At 42.1% G+C, this 20,967-nt stretch overlaps 1 protein-coding gene across 8 annotated transcripts in view; it reads left to right on the top strand.

Moving 5' to 3' along the window:
* Positions 1-20,967, top strand: part of LOC139631664 (muscleblind-like protein 1) — a 64,759-nt gene that overhangs the window by 1,407 nt on the left and 42,385 nt on the right. For 7 of the 8 annotated variants that reach the window (XM_071496047.1, XM_071496045.1, XM_071496046.1 and 4 more), the window contains exons 1-2: positions 3,651-3,801; positions 16,971-17,987. In XM_071496047.1, coding sequence (XP_071352148.1) covers positions 17,814-17,987 — 174 coding nt within the window. In that variant the 5' untranslated portion in view covers positions 3,651-3,801; positions 16,971-17,813. Of the gene's footprint in view, positions 1-3,650; positions 3,802-16,970; positions 17,988-20,967 lie in introns of those variants that run through there. The other variant, XM_071496041.1, reaches the window with a different exon arrangement.

Genomic DNA, 20,967 nt, shown 5'->3' with positions numbered 1-20,967 from the left:
AGGCACCTCTTTTTAATTCCATTTCATTTTGGTTGCTTTCATTGTTGCCACGTGACAGAATCATCCAGCAGACAACTCTGTGACAGTAGCATCTGTATCTCCTCTCTAGATAATTCAGCTCTGGTGTTTGGGAGTCAAACTCCCTGATGAAACATGTATGTGTCTGGATGCTGTGGTTATCTGGGTGTATAATGTACTCTTGGAAATGTGTGCATTTCAGTGTGCTCGAGATGAAGCTGAGAGATATTGTAAGTGGCTGGTTTTCAGTGCTAGCTCAAGCAGATCACCAGAGTAAATCCAGCAGAGTAAATCCAGCAGGGCTCTGTGTAACAGTGGTCAAACCACAGGTCTTTCAGTGGAGAGTTTCAGAGTTTAGTAGGTTTTTGAACAATGGTAATTCATTTATTCCACTACCAGTCTGTTATAGAGCTCTGTGTTGACATATTTTCACAATTTCCACTGAGGTCACATCTTGGGGCCCCAGAAAATGTTAGTACCTGAATAGAGAACTGTTCAGGGTGAGGAGAAAGGTGCAGAGGCTCTGGCGCAAAGTCATGCAGTCTCTATGGACTAAAATAGCTGCAGTTGTTTGAAGATGATCCACTTAATGATTTGACCTTAGATACTCAACAATAGAGCAGAGGTCTGTTCTGAATGTTGAAAACCTCTCAGACACACACTGGGTCATCCTGCTGGATTTTCCATTCCATCATAAGAGCCATGAGGTTCCCCAGTAGATATTCTTTTGCTCTCTGTCCAGCTCTGGCTGTGCTTAGCAGCAGGGATCAGCAGTGATATATGGATCCAGATCTCCTTCTCCAACTTCAGCTCCGCCTGTCTCTGTTTTTTTTCTCATTTTTTCCCTCCTAATTTTGGTCTTTAATGATCTGGAACACAAGGGACACATGTTCATGGATCTGTGGCCTCATTTCGATGTGATCAGAATGAGCATGGATGTGAAGGACGATAGCTCGTGTTAAAAAAGCAGTGGCTCAAAAGTCTTTTTCGTTTTCTCCTCCGAACACAGATATCAGCAGAGCGGCGAGCAGGAACCTTAGTGTGCATTAAATTATCTGCAGTTGCAGCAGTTATTTGCAAGTCCAAAACCTTTCACTGTGCTGTTTCTACTTTCCAGTGGAAAGGACATTCACTCAAGTACTGTTCTTAATTATAATTGTGAGGTATCTGTGATTTAATTGTATTCTCATTTTATTCGACTTTGCAGTTTTACTTTGCATTTTGCACTTTGCATTTTTATATTGACGGCTGGTCAAATGACTCTGTGTAACATGAAACATGTCACTGGCATGAACCCACAGAGAGTTCAGTCACCTCACCCTCCAGTTTACCTCAGCTCTACAGAGCATTTTAGCACCTTTTAGCTTGTTGTTTTGGTTTTATGGCCGGCAACTTTACTGTTCTGGTTCACTCTCACCATCACTCTCGCAGCTTTTCATGTGAAAAATTGACCACATACTTCCCATCCAGCATGAAAGGGCAGACAGACAAAGCTAATGGCTAGTTGGTGAAAATAGTGGAGAATGTAGTGGCGAAAGAGCCACTAGATATTTTCCTCTGGGCTGGGTAGAGACCAAATTAAAGGTCAAAGATGAGTGAATATTGGACTAATATTTTTCCAAGTTGCCAGAAGCATGACTCCAAATGAATGATAACGTTGCTCTGTATCTGCTGGAAGTGTAAATTGGCAACTGTTTGCTAGCAAGTTCATCATAACAACTTTCTAAGGTGATAATATGTCAGTGTGGTGTTTACAGCTTGTTCTCTCTGCTCCATTGCTCCATTGCTATTGCTACATTGTGGTATTACCTAACGTTGGAAAGCAGATGACCTGCTGGAGTGTCCACGAGCATGACACTAAATCTGTAGCTGACATCTGTGCTTTAAATAGAGCAGTTGAAAAATATTTCCTTACAGAGTATAACTCAGGCAAACTGTACAAGCTTTTTTCTCAGACTCCACACGTATTCCAGACAATCACAATACGACATGTACGCGCTCTGGGACACTTCATCCCGTTCCCAATTCAGTGTAATTCTGGAAGACAACTGCAGGGCCTTTTTTGGGCACAGTGACTTGCCAACTCTAAAATCAAAATTCCATATTACGGGCGTCTGTAGTGCGTTGCTTTGTCTCTATGAACGAATTGATAAATATTTACAGAAGCTGAAGCTAAACATTAACACTTAGAGCAGCACAGAGTTCCATCAGAGGTGCTTTTGAGGGCAGGCTGCTGTTCAATCAACACCTTTCCCTTACACTCTTACACACACACATGTGCATGCACAAGCTAATACAGTGATAAATTCCAAACACCCTGATATATTGCAGCCACAAGTCAGTGATGTGGCTCTGAGTCACTTGGTAACACCCACCTGACACATACACACACACCTCCGCAAACACACACACACACAACACCACGCACTCACACATGCTCGCATAGACACACATGCACCTGACGTAGTGTTTGATGGAGTCAGACACCATGGCAACAGAGCTGTGACTCTTGCTGTCCTGTGAGTGGACTGAAGCTGTGGAGGAGGGAGGAGAAAGCTATCAGCTAGCACTGCTACTCAAGTGCAGCTATTATCATTATTCCCGTTCCTCTTTCTCACTATTCTCTGCTTTTGTCTTCCTCTTTTGTTTCACCACAACTGCTATCTGCATACTGTATTTCTGTTATGTTCTTTTTTTCTTTCAAGTGCAATATAAAGGCTGTGGTTTGGAAAAAAAACTCAACCAGGGGAAACAGAAGAGAGGTTAGCAGGCGTGTGTTTTCTTTTAAAGCCATCGATTATGTAAAGCCTGACACATGATCAGAGGGGATTGCACTGATTCTTACAGCTGCAACCAGACAGAACTCCAGGTGGCATCTTATTTGTTGATATATTATTTTTATCTCTCCCTTCTTGAACTCTTCCTCTCTGCATCTCTCTCTGCTCCGATCCCAAACAAAATGGTTTAACTCCTCCTTTTTTAAATTTAATTTGCCTTGCAGTTTTCTCTTCCCTATCTTCTCCCGTCAGTCATGTTTTATTGAGGTGGTAGCACAGATAAGGAGAGCAGAGGGAGGTATAGAGAAAGGGGGCGTGCAGGTGGACAGGTCTCACAAACAGCATCTGTATGAGATTTACTGTCTGCAGGTACAGATGGTGGAGAGACGGGGAGGAGGAGGAGTAGAGGGAGAGGGAGGTGTTGGGACAGCGCAGGTGAATTGCATTTTGGTCTCCGGTAGCATTTCACGGTCTGATTGTCAGCATTTGTTAACATACACACATGCACGCAGCTGCACACACACTCTCACGCAGTGTGAAATTGTGGGAACGTGGCTGTTGACAGTAGAAGTTTGTCTGAGTTAAGTTCCCCTGCGTTGCCCTCCCTCCCTCCTCTCCTCTCCTCCCTCTTTTGCATACGATCCAAGCGCGAGCTGTGAAAGGTGAACTTGCAGCCTGCTGTGGATAAATTATGTGTGACATGTTTAGCTGTGCTGCCTTTTATGGAGACTGGTGTATCTGAATACAGTAGGGCTCTGCCAAGAAGGAAGGAGGGAGAGAGAAAAGGGAGTGAGGGAGTGAAGGACAGAGAGGGAAGGAGGAAGAGGAGGAGGAGGAGAAGGAGGAGGAGGAAGGAAAAGAGGCAGGGGAGGGAGAAAGCAAAGGAAAAAGGAGGGAGGAGGGGGCAGTGACGGAGGGAGTGAAAGAGAGGAGTGCCTCGAAGCATGAGGTTTTCACTTTCCATTCTCCCCTCAGCAGCAGTCAGATGAGTCCTTGCAGAGATACAGTAAGTCTTTGCTGTTTGCTCTGTGTATGTGTGTTCTGGTGTGTGTTACTTTGTGTTTGTTTAGACACAAGACAGAGTTGTCTCTGCTTACGTTTTCTGCTTTGTTCTGTCATGTCGCTTTTGGAATTTTTATTTGCCATGTGGATGTTGAGTGTGATGTGTGTTTGAGTGAGTTATGTGTATGTTTATAAGTGTGTGTATGTGTGTGTGTGTACACACATACAGATGGCCACCGTGCTTGACTGTTAATGTGTGGTAGTTTGAGGCGGGACAGTTTTAATGTGGAAAAGAGCTGAGCAGACAAAAGAATGGGTAACGTTAGTGTTTAATGTTCCGCAGAGTGGTTAACACACACACACTCACACACACACACACACACACACACACACTGACACACATTCTCTTTTTCTGGCAGACTGCACTCTGTCTCTTTCTCTCTTGCACTACACTGAAATCCCTGTTGTGTGACTCCTACTGTTAACACTAAAGCTAAATATGCTCTCACGTTTATGGATGAATGAATGAAAACAAAAACACACACAGCAACTCACCCAGACACACACTTACACATATGAACAGCCCTACACTCCTCCTGTATAATGACAGCACTACTGGTGTTTACACTACAGCTGCCCTCAGGAAATGATTAAACTCCCGCTTCACCCAGGCTGTCTGTGCCACTTTGACACACAAATGTGTTAACACACACCTGCACGCACAAAATCATCACTGCAATTTGCATTTTATAGAAATGCCAAACAAAGTTAACATAATTTGGACTAAATGGCTTCATATGCTTTAGTAAAGTTTGTGGATCCATTAAGAAAGTAAATGGGTGAATTAATGAAGCTGTGTGTATAGATTGTGACACAATGTGAGTGATATTGGCTAGTGACTGGATGAGACCAACTATATGACAGATTTATAAGGGCCTATGTTTACATTACATCTGTTTCATTTTCTTCACAAATAAATAGAAAATATACAGACTATCTTGAAAAACTGGATTTATTTTTTTTTTTTTTTCCTTTCGGGTCTAAAGACTTTTCAATTAATCTTAACAACATGCACAACTCATTGCCACCTTTCCATACAGTTTAGACACCTGCTCACTGCTGATGAATTTTTCATGCCGCTCCGTAGCTTAATGTGGCTTCATCTTCTTGTCCCATTTCTCATTTCCAATGTTCAAAATTGACTGACTGACAAAAAAGAGAAAAACATATCAATTTCTTAATGCAGACCATTTTTGAATACATGAGTTAGCACATTTAACAAAACCTTAATGACTAAAATTACACTTTGTGTAGCTACATACTTCACAATAAAAGCGTTGCAGTGATTTGCAGGTGAATGACAGGGATAACTGAAGGAGGTGAAAATGAGACCCTAAATTTAAAGGAAGACACCATGTTGCTTGAATGCTGATTGAAATTTGTGGGTGGCCCATCTTCTAATCTGTATGGCAGAGGAAACGCTGTATTTTATTTACACATTTATTTTTTGTAACAGAATTAATTACCATAGTTAAAACTCTAATTTGTGATTTTATTATATACCAGATTGATGTTGTAACACACACCGCATCTATCTATGTTCTCCCTGTTATTTTGAGTGCACGCCCTCTTCTCACCCACTAATCTCAACACCTCTGCCTCTCTTTCCCAGTTTCACTTCCTCACCCTTCTCTGTTGTCATCTCTCTCTCTGCAGATCTTGGTTTTATTCTCTAGTCTTTCTGCTTTTAAAAAAAAAAAAAAAATTATGGCTCACTCTGTGTTTCTCTTTCGGTGTCTGACTCTCAGTGGGTTGAAAAAGCTTCTCTGCAGATCAGAGCAGGCAGATCTACAAGGTCATTAGAGTATAGAACAGCGAGAGCGCAGAGGCACTCAGATACACACTGAATTTCACAGCACACCCGACTCTGACTAAACAACTGTATGTGAGAGAAGAAGGAGACTGAAACGGGGGGCGAGTGAGGGTGAGAGGATGCATGGTTAACTGCATTTTACTGGGTTCATTTTTTTTTTTAATGAGGTTTTTCTACAATTTTGTGCTCTTTTCTTTTCCTCCCCCACCTTCTCATTTCATCCCTCGACTAATCTGTCCTTTAGAAGTGATGTCATCTCCCTGCTGTCCTCAGCAGGCACAGGGCAGTCTGTCGAATGCAGATGAGCAGTGTGTTGGTGTGAGAAAATGTGTGTGTATGTGCATAATGACATGAGCACGCCCTCACCCTGATTTACATGATTCAATTATCAAGATTTTTTTAAAAAATAGGGCGAATGCTCTGATCAAGGTGAAAGCAGGAGAATGTGAGTAGAAATGACTTTGAGTAACAAGCCTCAGAACTTCAACACAGGACATATAACTGGCAGATAGATGGTCAGTCACTCAGACAAATGGTTGGGGGACTCCTATGAGGCCATTTGGCGAGTGGCAAAATCACAGTGAGTCAGTCAATGCTGTATGATTGTTGTTTTCCCTGCAGTCTGCAAAGCTGTCACTGGGCTAATGCACACTAGTGGAAGATGTAATCTATAGTAAATACAGTTGGCTCCATGGAGAAGCCCTCTGTGATTTCCGCAGATTAAGGTGTCAAACTGAATCAGTGGTCATAGACAGCTGAAGAGTACAGATTATCCCCTGTTTGGCCAAATGCTGCACTGATGACAAGTCAGGGATTCTGTACTTCAGTATGTGTGTGTGGCTGTGATTTGGAAAACTGATATTTTCTTTTGGGGAGCATCCATTCTTTTGGTATTTCCTGATTCCAGCAAAAATACCAGACTGAGGAATGTGAAAAATTCACATAGGGCCAAATCATTAGCCTTAATCATCTTCATGTAGTGCGCTTCATAGTCTTTACAACAATTTTGCTGTCAAGCTTTTCAGCCATTCAGCTTCTAATCAGTGATCATTGTGGTGTTACAGAACTGTCTCCTGTCAAGGATTTTCCACTGCCCAAGTTTGTCATAAGTTATTCTTATCATGCTGGTCTTATTGTATCTTCCTGTCTGAAACCCCTCTCTCACTCTGCTCCCATCTCATTATATGCTGAATATCTGCACTCTGTCTATCTGAGGCCAAACCACCTGTACCTCTCCTCTGTCGTCCGTCAGTCTGTCTTTCTCCTTTTTTGTGTTTATCATTCCCTGATTCACCTCTCTGCATGCACTGTCTGTGCAGCGTGGCATGTGTCTGCGTGTGAGAGCAAGGGAGACACAGTAAAAGTAAAAATGAATAATTGTGCATATGTGTGTGTGTGTGTGTGTGTGTGTGTGTGTGCGCGTGCCTTTTTTGGCCTTGTCTGATAAAGGCTCCTGTGCTTGAAATGCCACATGCGGAGGTGGTAAATTTGCACAAGGGAGCTTTTTTTCAAAGTGGGCAGACCACTTTTTCACTGGCATCTGTCTGCCTCCCTTTCGCATATTACATCTATATCCCTTGGACGTCGCTCGTTTCTATCACTCACTGTCTGTGTAGGACCCTGTCTGTCTCTGTCTGTCTGTCTGTGTGACTCTTCCTCTCATTCGTCCTGTCTTCCAATCTCCTTCGATCTACCCACCCACCCACACTCTCTGTCTCACACACACACACACACACACACACATATATATTCTCATATACACACACCACCTCCATTGCTATTCCTGAGAGGAGCAGACTGGTCTGGCAGTGGGTTATGTCCATGAACTCTATGACACCATCTCTGCCACTGCATTACACCACACTGGCACAACCAGGTAGCCACACTGTAGTGAAGACAGGAGCAAAAACAACTTTTACAGATGAACAAAATATATACATACATACATATATACATACACACGTCGAATACATTTAATTGCCCCCCTCCCCTAACACACAGCAAATAATGTAACCATGTATTTAAACACATATTATCTCACATCTCTATTCATGTGGGTGTCTACTCGAACCGCCTCACGCCCTGTCTCTGTGCATGTCAGCCTGTTTAAACACTTGTGCTGATATCACAGTGCAGACGACAGCTTGCACACGTGCCACTTGACTGCCCTCGTCGTCTCCCCTCCCCTCTGTTTGTCTTACAGCTGAGGGAGGGAGCCATAGATTGTGTGTGTTTATGTGTGTGTGTGAGATAGAGCGAGCGCACGAGAGAGATAGTTGATGGTGTGCATATGCGTACATATTACTCAAACGATTGTGTCCTGAATATCAATGCACTGACTGACCTTCCACTCATCTCCGTAGTTGTGTATCCTCTGTAGGTGATGCAGATCTGCTGTCTCATGGTTTGTGGTCAATACTGATGTGTGTGTGTTTCACAAGCTAGGGAATGGACTAAAGTCTAAGATTACCCTGATGGTACAATCTGTGGAAATATCATGGTAATGGTGTATCATTTCAGAATGACCAGCATTCAGCTGAAGGCTGTCGGATCAAATCTCGAGCTTGGGTAGGGACCGAGCATTTCTTTGACGGGGTTCTCGTGCGAACCTTATTAATTCTGTTATCCCCCCGGCAAGGTTTTTGAGCTCATTAATGTCGCAGAGATGTCCGTCACTCAGTGTTCCTCAAGCAATTCCAGCAAAGTTTTTATTGTGATACAGATATACATAGATAGATATATTGACCAAATGCTATATCTTTGTCTAAAGTTAAAGGGGAAACATATTATCCACCATCCATTATTCACTTTCATGTGACTTAGTGTTTATCTATGAATGATGTTTCCATCATTAATGAGGATATTATGTAAATCTTGTAAATCTTAAAAATTCCTTAGTTATGATAGTATTTAAGGATGCTAGCTAGCCATATAGCTGAAAGTAGGAAGTATGCAGCAAATGTTAACTTCAGCAAGTATTTCTGCCTAAAGGTGATATTGCATATGCTGCTAAGATACATAACCTACTTTTGAGACCACTTGAACTGATCCATCAATGAACATCCCCATATTAGCTGAGCTAAACAGCTGCTGTTAGCATATGTTACACTAACCTAATACACAATTATACCACAGTAACATAGTGCTACCTTTCTAGATGGTACACAAACTCAGTGCTACAAATAAAACACATGTTATGTGTATGTATAGGCAGCTGTTTTCTATTCCTGTTGGCAAAACACAGAAGAAAGCCACATACTCTCAATGCAGTAAGCTAACACTGTGTTTCCATATAAGCAGCAATTTGCTGCATTTTAAGAAAATGAAAGTCTTACCCCCTCTGCTGGCTAGCTGTTGTTCCCCTGGTATTTGTATCTCATTGTCTGTCCGCGTTGTAATCTATAGCAAAAGGGTATATACTATTGTACCTTTTTATAAATGTCAGTGTGCTGGTCTGCCTGTTTCTGCTTCGCTGTTTTGTCTTCTTGTCTACATTTCACTGGGATTGTAGAAGAATTTAGTCCATAAATCTGTTGCTTTTTCTTTCTAAGAAACATTGACTTCAGCTAAAATTATTGGCAGAAACATAACATTACTGAAATGAAAGAAGCTGCTTATTTTTGCAAAAGGCCAAGCACCTAAAACAACTTCTAAGACAGGTCAGGGCAGTGGAGGACATGTTTTACCAATCAGGAGCATTCAGTGTCTGATGCTACAGATTTCAGAATAAGACAGTATTTAAACAGTAAGTCACTTGTGCATTCGCCCATCATTCTGTCTTTCATGGTTCGTCAACAAAAACAAAATCATTTTGCCATAATTATTTTGTTTACAAGGCATCTTGTTATTTAGTATTCATCTTTTTTACTGTCATGGAAAAGGGCAAATTTATATTTGTTGTCATAGTTTTGTTGACAAGTTTCACACAGCTCTGGGCTGATACAAGGCTGTGACACAACTTGTACTGATTTGTGAAAATATGGCTCAAGTGTGAAGTTGGAAAATGTGGGTCAGGGATAATATTGAGTAGCCATCAAAATGACAGGGTCAAGCTCTGTTGACAGAGCACTGTGAGAAATTTTCATGTCAGATTCTCTCCTCCTCACAAGTGCAGTTGGACACAGGTTGAATTGTGGTCAAGAAGGTTGTTGATCCTACATTGCTCTTGAACCAGACACATGCTCATGGCTTTTTTTTTTTTTTTGCACATAAATTTACATTTCATCTGTTCCTTTCTAATAGAACTCCTCACATTTTGTGACATCACAAAGTAATTTTGGATATTGTGGTGAGGGATTTGTTATTTTTGGTTGATAAAGAAATCATTTATCACCTATTTTGGAGTTAGTGGTAAGACCCAGTAAAAGGCTTTTTGTTGAGCATTTGGTTAATGCAGTAGAAAGTAACTTTGCGAAATGGGTCTCGATAATTATGAAATCATTTGGTGACGCTAACATTGTCTCCTGCTATTGCACCACCTTAGCTCCTCACTTTGGCCTCATTAGTGGACAGTCTCAGAGTCTAGTCTGTTCAGATTTTATATTGGGCACTTGAAACCTTTCATATGATTTCAACCACACTGTTATTATATCAGGTGGGACCTGACACCATCATCCACTTTATCCTCTCTTTAAACATGGTTTTTCCAGTTGCCGTGGCGATGATGACCTTGCAGCACATTACCGTGGTACTGCAGCATAAGGTGTTGTGTGAGCAAGGAACGAGAGGGGAGACAGCGAGAAGGAGAGATAGAGGGGACTGAGACAGTGGGCGAATAAAATGAGGACAGCTACTATTAAAAGACGAGCCACGTTCACAAAGTTGTTTATGTCACATGATACTCGGAGTGCAACTTAGCAGAAGGCGAGCAGATTTCTAAGAAGAAGAAAGATTTGGGGAGAGAAAAAGCAGAAAACACTGAAGCACGTGTGTGAAGAGGAATAGAAAAGGAGAGCAGGTGGGGATCAGAGAACGATAAATGAAGAGAGATGAGTAATGTCAAGATGGTATCACAGTAGAGTGCCAGCAGTGCTTTGAAATGGAACAAAAACCTCCTTTTTCCCTCCCTGCTTTTCCCACTGATTCTCCCTCTTTTATACCTGCCTCTTTTATATCATGACCAGACACCAACCTCTGTGTCTTACCAACTTGTACTAATTACTCCTGTTTGCCTCCCATCACTCTTCCTCTAGCCTCTATCCTTCCCCTGTCGCCACCTCTGGTCTCCTTTACTCAATTTGTCTCTCACAGCCCTCCCCCCTCCCTTCTGCCTGATGCTCCTATCAGTATAAAGGGCAGCTCAGGTCGTATATAGATGATATCCTGGTCAGCCGGTGATGCGGTGTAATATGAAGCGCCCAGCATCTGCTTTTTGCTGCTGCAGTCAGCGCCCTTTAACCTCTCGCATTACTGAATTTCCCCTCCCTTCCTTCTCTTTTTCTCTTTTTGCTTTTTGGAAGGTGCACGACTTACACTACTGACTTCTGACTGGTTGTATAAACTTGCTGCTGCTGTTCCAAATCAACTATATTTCCCAACATCCTAAGGGGGAGAGCATAAAATCTGATTCTGAGCCCTTTACTGAATTTGTAACACTCAAGGAATGTCTGAAGCGTCAACTTGCCGCCTAAACAAACAAGACCTTTTGATTGCTAGACAGCTGCTCCAAAGGCACTTTACCGGATCAGAGTTTACACTATGACCCTCTTGGAAAATTTTGTTTTGAAGCAAATTGTTTCCTCTTGCTGTCCACTAAGTTGCTACCATTGCTTTTCCTGTTTCTCAGTCTATTATGTTTCAAAGGTCAGCCATAGGAAATCAAACATGCAGGAGCCTGCTTTCTTTCTTTCTTCCCTTCACCTTTCCTCATTTTTTTCTTCTCTGGAAGTCATTCAAGGTGAATAAATGGCTCCTATCTCTGGCGCCTGTTCATTCAATTTTTTCTCATTCTTTCTCTTTCTCCCTGTGTATTGCTCTCAGATGCACGGCTCAATGTGGCTTGTATTAACAGTGCAAATCCACGTGGCTTGCACTAAACACACCACATTAATTTGTCATGATGCACAGCTGCATAAAGCAAAAAAAAAAAAAAATCTGCTGGCTTGGCAATGTAAACAAACTCGTGTATAATCATTATTTATAGCCATGCTAGAGATGCCATTATTGGTCTTTCAGTCGGCCTCCACTTTGATCTAGACTATCTATCTAAACAATTATGTAATAGATTCGCTTGACATTTTTCATAGACATTAATGGTACAACACAGCATGAAGCCCACTGACTTTGGTGGTCCCCTAACTTTTCTTGTAGCACCAACAACATTTGTCATTTTAAGTAAAATGTCACAACAATTATTAGATGGATTGCCATGAAAACTGGTACAGACATTCATGTCCCTCTCGAGGAGAATTTCAGTTTGCCTGATTATTTGGCTTAAGTCCAAATATCTGCAAAACTCATGACTTTCTCAGCAGTCTCAACTGTACTTTGTATTTCAGCAACTGTTATCATGCTAATATGCTCACCTAAGATGCACCGGCTTAACATCCGCATATCAGCATGTTAACATGTTGATGTTAGCATTTAGCTCAAAGCACCACTGTGCCTAAGTACAGTGCATCGAAGCTGCTAGCATAGCTCAAACTTTTAATCCTATTCGTTGACTATCGATGATGAACAGAATCCAGTTTTTGCTGTGAATACCCAAACAAGCCTAAACCAGATTGATGTGGTCTGTGTGAAAATTATAAAACTACTGTGTGTGTGTGTGTGTGTGTAATTGGGTCTTAACAGTGATTCAGCAGCAGTGATGTCACTGGAGGCTCAATCAGTGTGTTTTTCCTGGAGAGTTGTCATAGGCATGAAATAATCCAGAGTTTGACCAAACGAGTGGCACTGCTTTAGCAGACGGATTAGCACTGGATCAGGTGGCTTTCTTTAAACAAGGAGATACATGAACCCTGGTGACACTCGGCATTACGCTCTGCTTTGTGCCAACCACATGTCAACAGCTGGAGTTGGTCAGGAGTGAGTTGAAATGTTTGGCCAAGATTTTATTCTCTATGCATTGATTTAAGTCTATGTGTGTCTGTGTGTGTGTCTGCTGTATTTGTGTGTTGATGGAGTTGGGGTGTTAGGCAACTGGGGGCGTGTAATATCCCCAGCCTTCTCGAACCCCCCCCCTCTCCTCTCCAACTTATTACCTTGATCTGATGGTGTAATAATATCTCCTGCCTCTGGCTACGGGAAATGGCCACATACATTATTCACACATGCTAAGATACTTATTGATGACTCTTTTATTTATATATTTCCTCAACGCCAGAGTCATTTCTCACATTTTCTACGCCTTAGTTTTAATCCTCTGTTTTGGCATGAGCCTTGTTCACACTTGTCCATCAAATCTGTTCTAGTTCTTTTAATATTCATTTAGTTCAAGATTTAGTCATGAGATACATCGATGTGTACCGGGGGCTAATAATACATTTAGGTGGAGCCCCATTTATTAAAACTACCTTATTTGATATTAAAGATCATGGCTGCTCATTTTGTCATAGCTGTTTCCACCGGGGTATTACACAAGTGCTGTATGAAAATCCACAGAAAACATAACTGCTTTGAGAAAACTACCATGACTTTGCCTTAGGACTCTAGGGCAAATTTGTCAAATCTAATTTGTGTATATTCTCCAGCTATTTGCTTCCTTTTCATTCATGCAGTCATTTTAAATGGAGCATATTCTCTTTTATGTTGATGCATGCCAAAGTGCAGTGCTACTGGGTATTTAGTGGGTTTTCTCTCTGGACTCACATTTCCTCTTTGCTTAGACCCATAGCCTCTGACACAGCAGTTGCACAACTGTAGTGAGGCATATTTCTGGCCAAAAACTGGAACTTCAGGTGTGCAAGTGTGTGCATTGTAGTTTGTCTTCTTATTTGGAACCACTTTGACATTTAAACCATTTTTATGACAGAGGTAATTTATTTATTTTTGCTTCTGTTCGTTTTCCACCTTATCTGCCTCAAATGCACATGCACATTCAAAATGCAGGGCTTCTCATGCCCTTTGATACTGGGTTTTGTGTGGAGTTAAATTTGTACCTGTAATGTTGTCCCATGCCTGAAACTCATTCATCATCTGTCATCTGTAGAAATACAGACATAGATACAGTACAAAAATACAGTTTGTTTATATGGCAAGTTTCACCAAAAGTCGATTCTTATGCAGTTAGCTACAAAATCTAATGTTTGGTTTTACTTTTCACGGGCTCAGAGAGAAGCGTTCATGAAAATCGGTTTTATTTGGAAGGCTTTAGGAGGCTCGCTTACCAGAGTGTTTCCTGTTGTCTACAAAAGGAGGTGGTGAGAGCAAAGTCACACTGTAGTGAAAATTACACCTTAGGCTGTGTAGTGAAAGCAGCAAGTAAGCAGAGCAGTAGCACCAGCTTCAGTCCTCTGACGAGTGTGCTACATTGTGTTTAAAATTAGCCATATTCTGATCCATAATACCAATCCAGTATATCCACTCAGGATATCTGCTGATAATAAACTCTTTATTTCCTTTATATTTAAAAGTGTCACAGCAATGTAATGCAGGTAGTCTGCTGTGGGTTAATGAATGCAGCCATGGGGGGGTCTCCTAGCTGACACTGGGCGAGGGCAGGGTACACCCTGGACAGGATGCCAGTCTATCACAGGGCTGACATATACTGTACATTAAACCCACAACCATAATGGCCACAAAATATATTGAAACACTCCATAATTTTCCTTTGGGTAAATAAAATTAAAATTAATTTGTTTTTTATATGTAGGTAATCCTGCTTTTATCTGCATGCAGGAAATGACAATGACTGTATGGGATTTAGTGACGCTATAGTGAGAAAAAGAGAATGTTACAGGAGAGGTCAGGAAGTGAGTAAGAACAGGCGATACAGAGGACATATTCTACCACTCCATATTTAATGCCCTGGTAATGGTAACCCTGTCTGTATTCTCTCCCTCACCACAGTCTGCCTGCCAGATACAGTGTGCAGCCCTGGCCTGTTGCTCTTTTCCACACACACACACACACACACACACACACACACACACACACACACATATATATATACAGAGACCAAAATATCAGCTTTGGGCTGAAAAAGTAGTTTGGGCTAGCCACTGGCCTAAATAGGAGACCAGAGCATGACACATAAGCAATCAATGTTTGACCAAGGGAGTATTTTTAATTCTTCCTTCCTCTCTCACGTTCCTTTTCTGAGCCCACTTTTCTTCAAGCCACCAGTTTTCTTTCTTTTGGTATTAGAAATTTCAAAATCAGGCCTTTGGTGCTCTATCATTGGTAAATATCATCATGCTGAGGTGTTCAGTGTGTTTCAGGGTCATTTAGTGATAAATAGCTGTGAAACACTTGTAGAATAGCTTACCCTCTTCAACTCTGACTAATCTTCTGTTTCAGTTTATGATTACGTTCAGTTCCCAGAATGGGCTGTGACAATCCAGAGAGGAATGCCTAAATGTGTTGCATCCTCTACATGTAGGTAGTAAAACTTAGCTGAAAGGCTAATAATCATCAGCTGAGAGTGAGAATTTTTCCAGTCAAGTACAGGACTTGAGGTCTATCCATGGCCAGAGGCACATTTGTCACTAAACAAGGCCCATATCGTTGTTTGTTGTATGTTTTTGACCAATTGATTAATCTCTTCTAACATACTCACCATTTAATGCGAGATGCCACCACATCAGTTTTTCACATCATTCATCATTGTTGCTGTTTGTTGTCATGGCTTTATTTTCCAATCAAATGGCTTGTGGCAGCTGACTGTGGAGGCTGAGACGTTGGTGTTTCCCACCAGCTGCACATAAACACGAAGAAGCACAACAGGCACTGTCAGCCCAGAAGGAAGTTCTGTTTTTGACTCAAACCACAGCCTAGTGGGGCTCTGAATACACATCTGACCCAAACTATAACACAGTAGTCAGCTCAGGAATAAAGAGGAGTTACATATTCCTAAGCCTGCATATTTAGCAACAGGTATACTGTGTGAATAACAGGGCCATCTGAATAATAAAGAGGTTACTCGAAATAAAGTCCTTTTAAAGTTGCCCACAATCTTCTGTCTGGATGCCTGCTTTATATAAAGATCATATGAGCGCTGCATGGTAGTATATTTACTAAAAACATTACATCTGCTAGAGTGTGGGGGACCTAGAAATGATGTAACCACATGGGGGATGTAGGTTTGAGGGCACTTACTGTAAGCATAACAGCTGTAGGAGTCTGTTCTTTCAACATCCGGATGTGAGCAAAGAGGTCAGAGAATGTTTGGATGAGAGGATTCAAGGAGCATGCAGGAATAAAAAACAGGAAAGATTTGTCACATTCTTTCTTTTTTTCCTCTCTCTCACTTTCATAGTGACCTCATCTAGTCATTATCTCTCTTGTCTTACCTGGCAACCTGCCAACAGTGATGCTGCAGCCATTTAGCCAGCAGATCGGCCATTTCCAATCTCACCAGGGATGGACAGATTGATAACTCACTGATCAATACTCTGATACTCAAACATTTGTTCATTTGTTATTCATACAATCCTCTCTTTCACAACACACTCTCTTGTTTTTTCTTAACACGGAGAGGATTCATCGCAGCAGTTTTGTGAAATGATGTCTTTTTTATACATAAGAGAGATTAAGAATTCGCTATGACTGTGTAAAAATCAGTTTTATTTTGTTACGCTTCAAACACTTTGTTATTTGTTATCTTCTTTTTGTTTAAATGTTTTTTGTATTAAAGTTTTAAAGGTTGATTGCAAATTATATAGTTTTAAATTAATTACTACAGTCGTGTTAAAGTATAATTAATATCTAATTGATATTGTTAAATATACACACACACTAAATACACACACACACTCACACACACACACACACACACACACACACACACACACACACACACACACACACACTTATTCCCATTTTCTGTCTTTATTTCCTGTTTCTCTCTCTCTCTCTATCTCTCCCACTTCTTCACTGTCTTCCTTTGAAATAAATTGTCTGCGCCTGAATGCGTGAGCTTTACTGTTAGCGATATGGTATTTGATTTGATTTTCCAGCTGAGAGCCTGGCAGTCTCTGTGAGGGGCCACTCCGAGAGAGGATGAGCGAGGGAATGAATGGGAAGCATGTCCGAATGAAGCTGTGTGTATGAATCCAAGCGTGTACCTGGGTTGTGTGTGTTTGTGTGCATGTGTGTTGCGTTAACCCCCGCCACTGACACTCTTCCCTCCTTCTCCACAGAGAGAAGTGCCTTCTTTCGCTGACCCCTGTGGCTGTTTGGCTCCACTGAAGCCACCTCTGCCTCCGTGCCTGTCCATGTCTGCTGGAGTTGCCAGCCACACTAGGAGCCCCAGGACTGCCAGGACTGCCAACCCCATCCTCTGAGCCAGTCTCCACACCACTTACACCTCCCTCCTTCCCTCCATCTCCTGCTCCGTCTGCCAGCCAGACCTATCTACATCCATGCCATTCAGCCCTCCACTGTGGAAGTCAACCACTCCCCTCTCCTCTGCACACAGAGTCTGATACTGAAGACAGACAGCTTTTATCGGCTCCTGTGAGCGGAAGGAGATTGTCTCCTTGCTGCCCCCTCCACCACAGCCTACTCCACCTCATCCTTCCACTTTCTCCTCCTTCCTCCTTTCCTCCAGCCCTGCATCTTTTCATCATGGGCCAGCTCAATCGATAATGTGTTTTGCCATTCATCTCATCTGACAGTTCAGCCGTGGAGCGAGGCGATAGAGAGACCTGGAGTGTGCGTGTGTTTGAGAGAGAGAGCGAAAGATTGCAAAGCAAACCTCTGTGGCCGTCACCAGCCCAGGCCCTGGGTGACAGGCGTTGAAGGATTCCCATTACAGACTCTTAGGATGGGCCGCAGGTGGTAGGCAAGTCCCAGGCCTCGCAGGCTTCACTTCAGAGTCAGAGCCCCAGGACAAATCCTCTTAAAACTGGCTTTTTCCCCATGTCATTTACTTATTCATTCTTCTCATTTGTCCCAGTGTCATTAGAAACATACACACGCGCACATAACTGCATTTGTTGGATACCTATTCCTCTTAATCGCCCTTTTCTGCCTGGTTCAAAATGGCGGTGAATGTGACACCGATCCGGGACACAAAGTGGCTGACGTTGGAGGTTTGTCGGGAATTCCAGAGAGGAACGTGTTCACGGCCGGACAGCGAGTGCAAGTTCGCCCACCCTGCCAAGAGCTGTCAAGTGGAAAATGGCAGAGTCATTGCCTGTTTTGACTCACTCAAGGTGAGTATGACAAACACCTGTGATATTCATTCATCTTCTTCTCTTTTTTTTCCAGCTTGCAGGGTTGGCGAGCATTGTCTCACAATGTTGTAAGCTTTACTTTGGGCTTTTACCAGATTCAGGTCCTGACACGGGAAAGATCAGGAAAACCTGTGTCACTTGTGACGATCATCCTCCTCAGAGAACACTCTCTCTTAAGTTGCAACCAAATAGCAGTGATTTTACTACTGAGTGACACACAGTTTCTTAAGAGTACCATGAAGTGAAGCAATGGCAGGGGGATAAATACGTATCTGTAATAATACTTTTTAGTGTGTGTGTGTGTGTGTGTGTGTGTGTGTGTGTGTGTGTGTGTGTGTGTGTGTGTGTGTGTTTGTGTGTGTTGGTAAGCTGAGACGTGGCTGTAATCACATTAACATCTGTGAATCAGACTCAGAGTTTCCTTCACAAGCACACAACCTTTAGCGCAGGAGTGTCCGTTGGCACATTGCGAAAGTTTCTGGGTGATCGTGACATCAACAGGCTGAGTGGGAAATGTAGAAGTAGGACAACATACAGTGTATTTCATGTTTGTATGTGAGTCTGCGAGTGTATGTCTGTGTGTGTGTTATTTTGAGGTCATGCAGCACAGTGGGGTGTTCTCAGAAGGCTCTGTAATTTACTGTCTATTTTTGCCCTGGCACCGAGACAACACACTCCCACTATGCAGCTCCTCTCTTTCTCTCGGTGGGTGGTGGGGTGGTGGCGATGGTGGCGGTGGTGTTGGGGGGGGGTCAAGCAGCAGAAACGATGGAAAAAGGGAGGAAAATAGAGTGGATCAGGCCTGGAAGTTGTGACAGAAAATACAAATATTGTATTAAGGGATTCATTACATAACACTACATATTCATTGTGGCATAAACTGTTCCCCTGATGCTTAAAAGCACAGCTGAATCGAAGGTCTAGTGTGTCAACAGACTGTAACCAAGGTGTTAGAGTTTAGTTTGGGTCAAAAAGTCAATAATAAGTCATACTGAGTTTGAATTTTGTATCAGCAATCATTTTTTAAACAAAATAATTGCTGCTTGGATTATATTCACTGAGTATGTTTTTGTCTGTCCAGGAAGAGCAACATTCTTGTACTACACAGAAGTCATTGGGAAGTGTAGTGGTGGATCACAGAGCACTGGAGTTTGAAACTGGGGTTTGCATCTTGAGTCCCATGTGTTCTTAGGTTTGGGCAACAAAAACATTTGGATTAGACTAAGAGACAACAAATAACAGTTCTGTGATAATGTTCTTAATGTCAGGTATTATGCTTACCACTGTCAATATCTTAGTTTTGTGCATTTGCATGCAAACATTTGCAACTAGACACAAAGTAGAGCTTAGACAGATGGAAATGTCAATAGTTTTGCAGGTATTCTGTCTTAAAATTAAGTATTTGACAAAGTCAGAATTAACTTTATTTAAAAACTGTAACCAAGATGAGTTGAGTAGATATTGTAGGTAAAAATGTAAAAATATATGAAACATAAAGATAAACATAAAGCATAAAAACATAAAAAATACTTTATTAATCCCTAGGGAAATTCAAAATTGCAATCTTTGCTATCAATTTCTCGCAAAATGTGTTAGTATGTAAACCTAATTTCTAAGGGACGAAGTCAGGAGTCTTCTTACTTCAGCTAAAATGCAGAGGAACAATGAGACAACAAAGAAAAGAAATGGGATATAAGTAACACATTATCCCTTCACAGATGTGCATGCCCATACACTGAGTACACATCAGACCACACTTTTAATTTATCAACAACAGAGAGAGACTGGTATATATGCGTGTTGCACGGACGTCACACTGCAGTATTTCTGCCTGCTATCTCATTATTCCAGACACTGTAAATGTGTTGGATACAGCGATATCAGTCAAGTCAATCTGGGTATTTTGGCACAAGTGGGCACTATGATTCTGGATCCTACTCTTCTGTCTACCATGTTGTGCATGTCCTGTAATTTGTCTCCTATCTGATTGGCAAGCAGGGTGTTATCCAGTGTAACTGGAGACCAGAGCTGGAAGTCAGTCAAGCCAGTCCAGGTTTATAACTGGGGAAGGGAGGTGGTGGGATTTCTCGTTAAGCCAGGCACTGTGTTATTACAGTTATGGGCTGCTTGGTTTGGACGGCTGGGGTGGGTTTGGTTGGTACAGGTAAGACAGGAATGGATAAGGGGGGCTGCTGGGGCATTGCATGGATCATGAAAACAGACAAGCAGGCTGAGCTGGAGAGGGTGCAGCAGGGAATGTGCGAGGAAGCGTAGCACTATGCTTAGAGCCCTTCCCTGCTCTCAGTGCCAGGGCATTCCACAGTCTACCTCCCTTCCCTGCCTCCATGACAGAATGATAGATCTGCTTTATCTGCAGATGAATTCATAACACATAGCCAGGCATGGAGAGAGGGGCAAGGGGATAGGGAAGGACAGGCTGCAGGATGTGGAGAGGAAAAAAAAGGGAGTAAAGGGATGGATTGTGGTACACGTGGCTTCGCACTCCTGGACAATTTGTCATACCACCCGGCCTTCATTCCTTTTGGAGTGCAGACTGGCAAAGGAGGGGAGAGCCTGTCGCAGGAGAAATAGAAAGGCATATGGGTTTTTCCATCTTTCTCTTTGTATCCAAATAGTCTTTCTCAGATTTGATAAATGCACTTTGTTCCTTATCTGTTTTATTCTTAAAGCCTTAAGTATTCTCGCCAGTTAGTCTGTATATGTGGATGTCTTTATTGTTCCATTTCTCTCATGAATTTCATTCAGTCATTCAGTGTTATCTCAAAAAAGGCGTTAGTCAGGGGTGAATGTAGTGGAAAGTTCCATTTGATGGGTGGCGTAACAGAGGATGGAGTGATAGAGGCAACCAGGAAATGAGTCAGAGGCAGACTCTGTAGGATTGGCTGATATTGCAGAGAAACTGACCCTCTTAGCATGGAACCACATGGTAACAAAGAAA

This window comes from Trachinotus anak, unplaced genomic scaffold (genome assembly GCF_046630095.1).
Source record: "Trachinotus anak isolate AG129_WGS33_773 ecotype Australia unplaced genomic scaffold, CSIRO_AGI_Tana_v1 ptg000014l, whole genome shotgun sequence".
NCBI lineage: Eukaryota > Metazoa > Chordata > Actinopteri > Carangiformes > Carangidae > Trachinotus > Trachinotus anak.
This window is presented reverse-complemented; position numbering and strand designations above follow the sequence as displayed.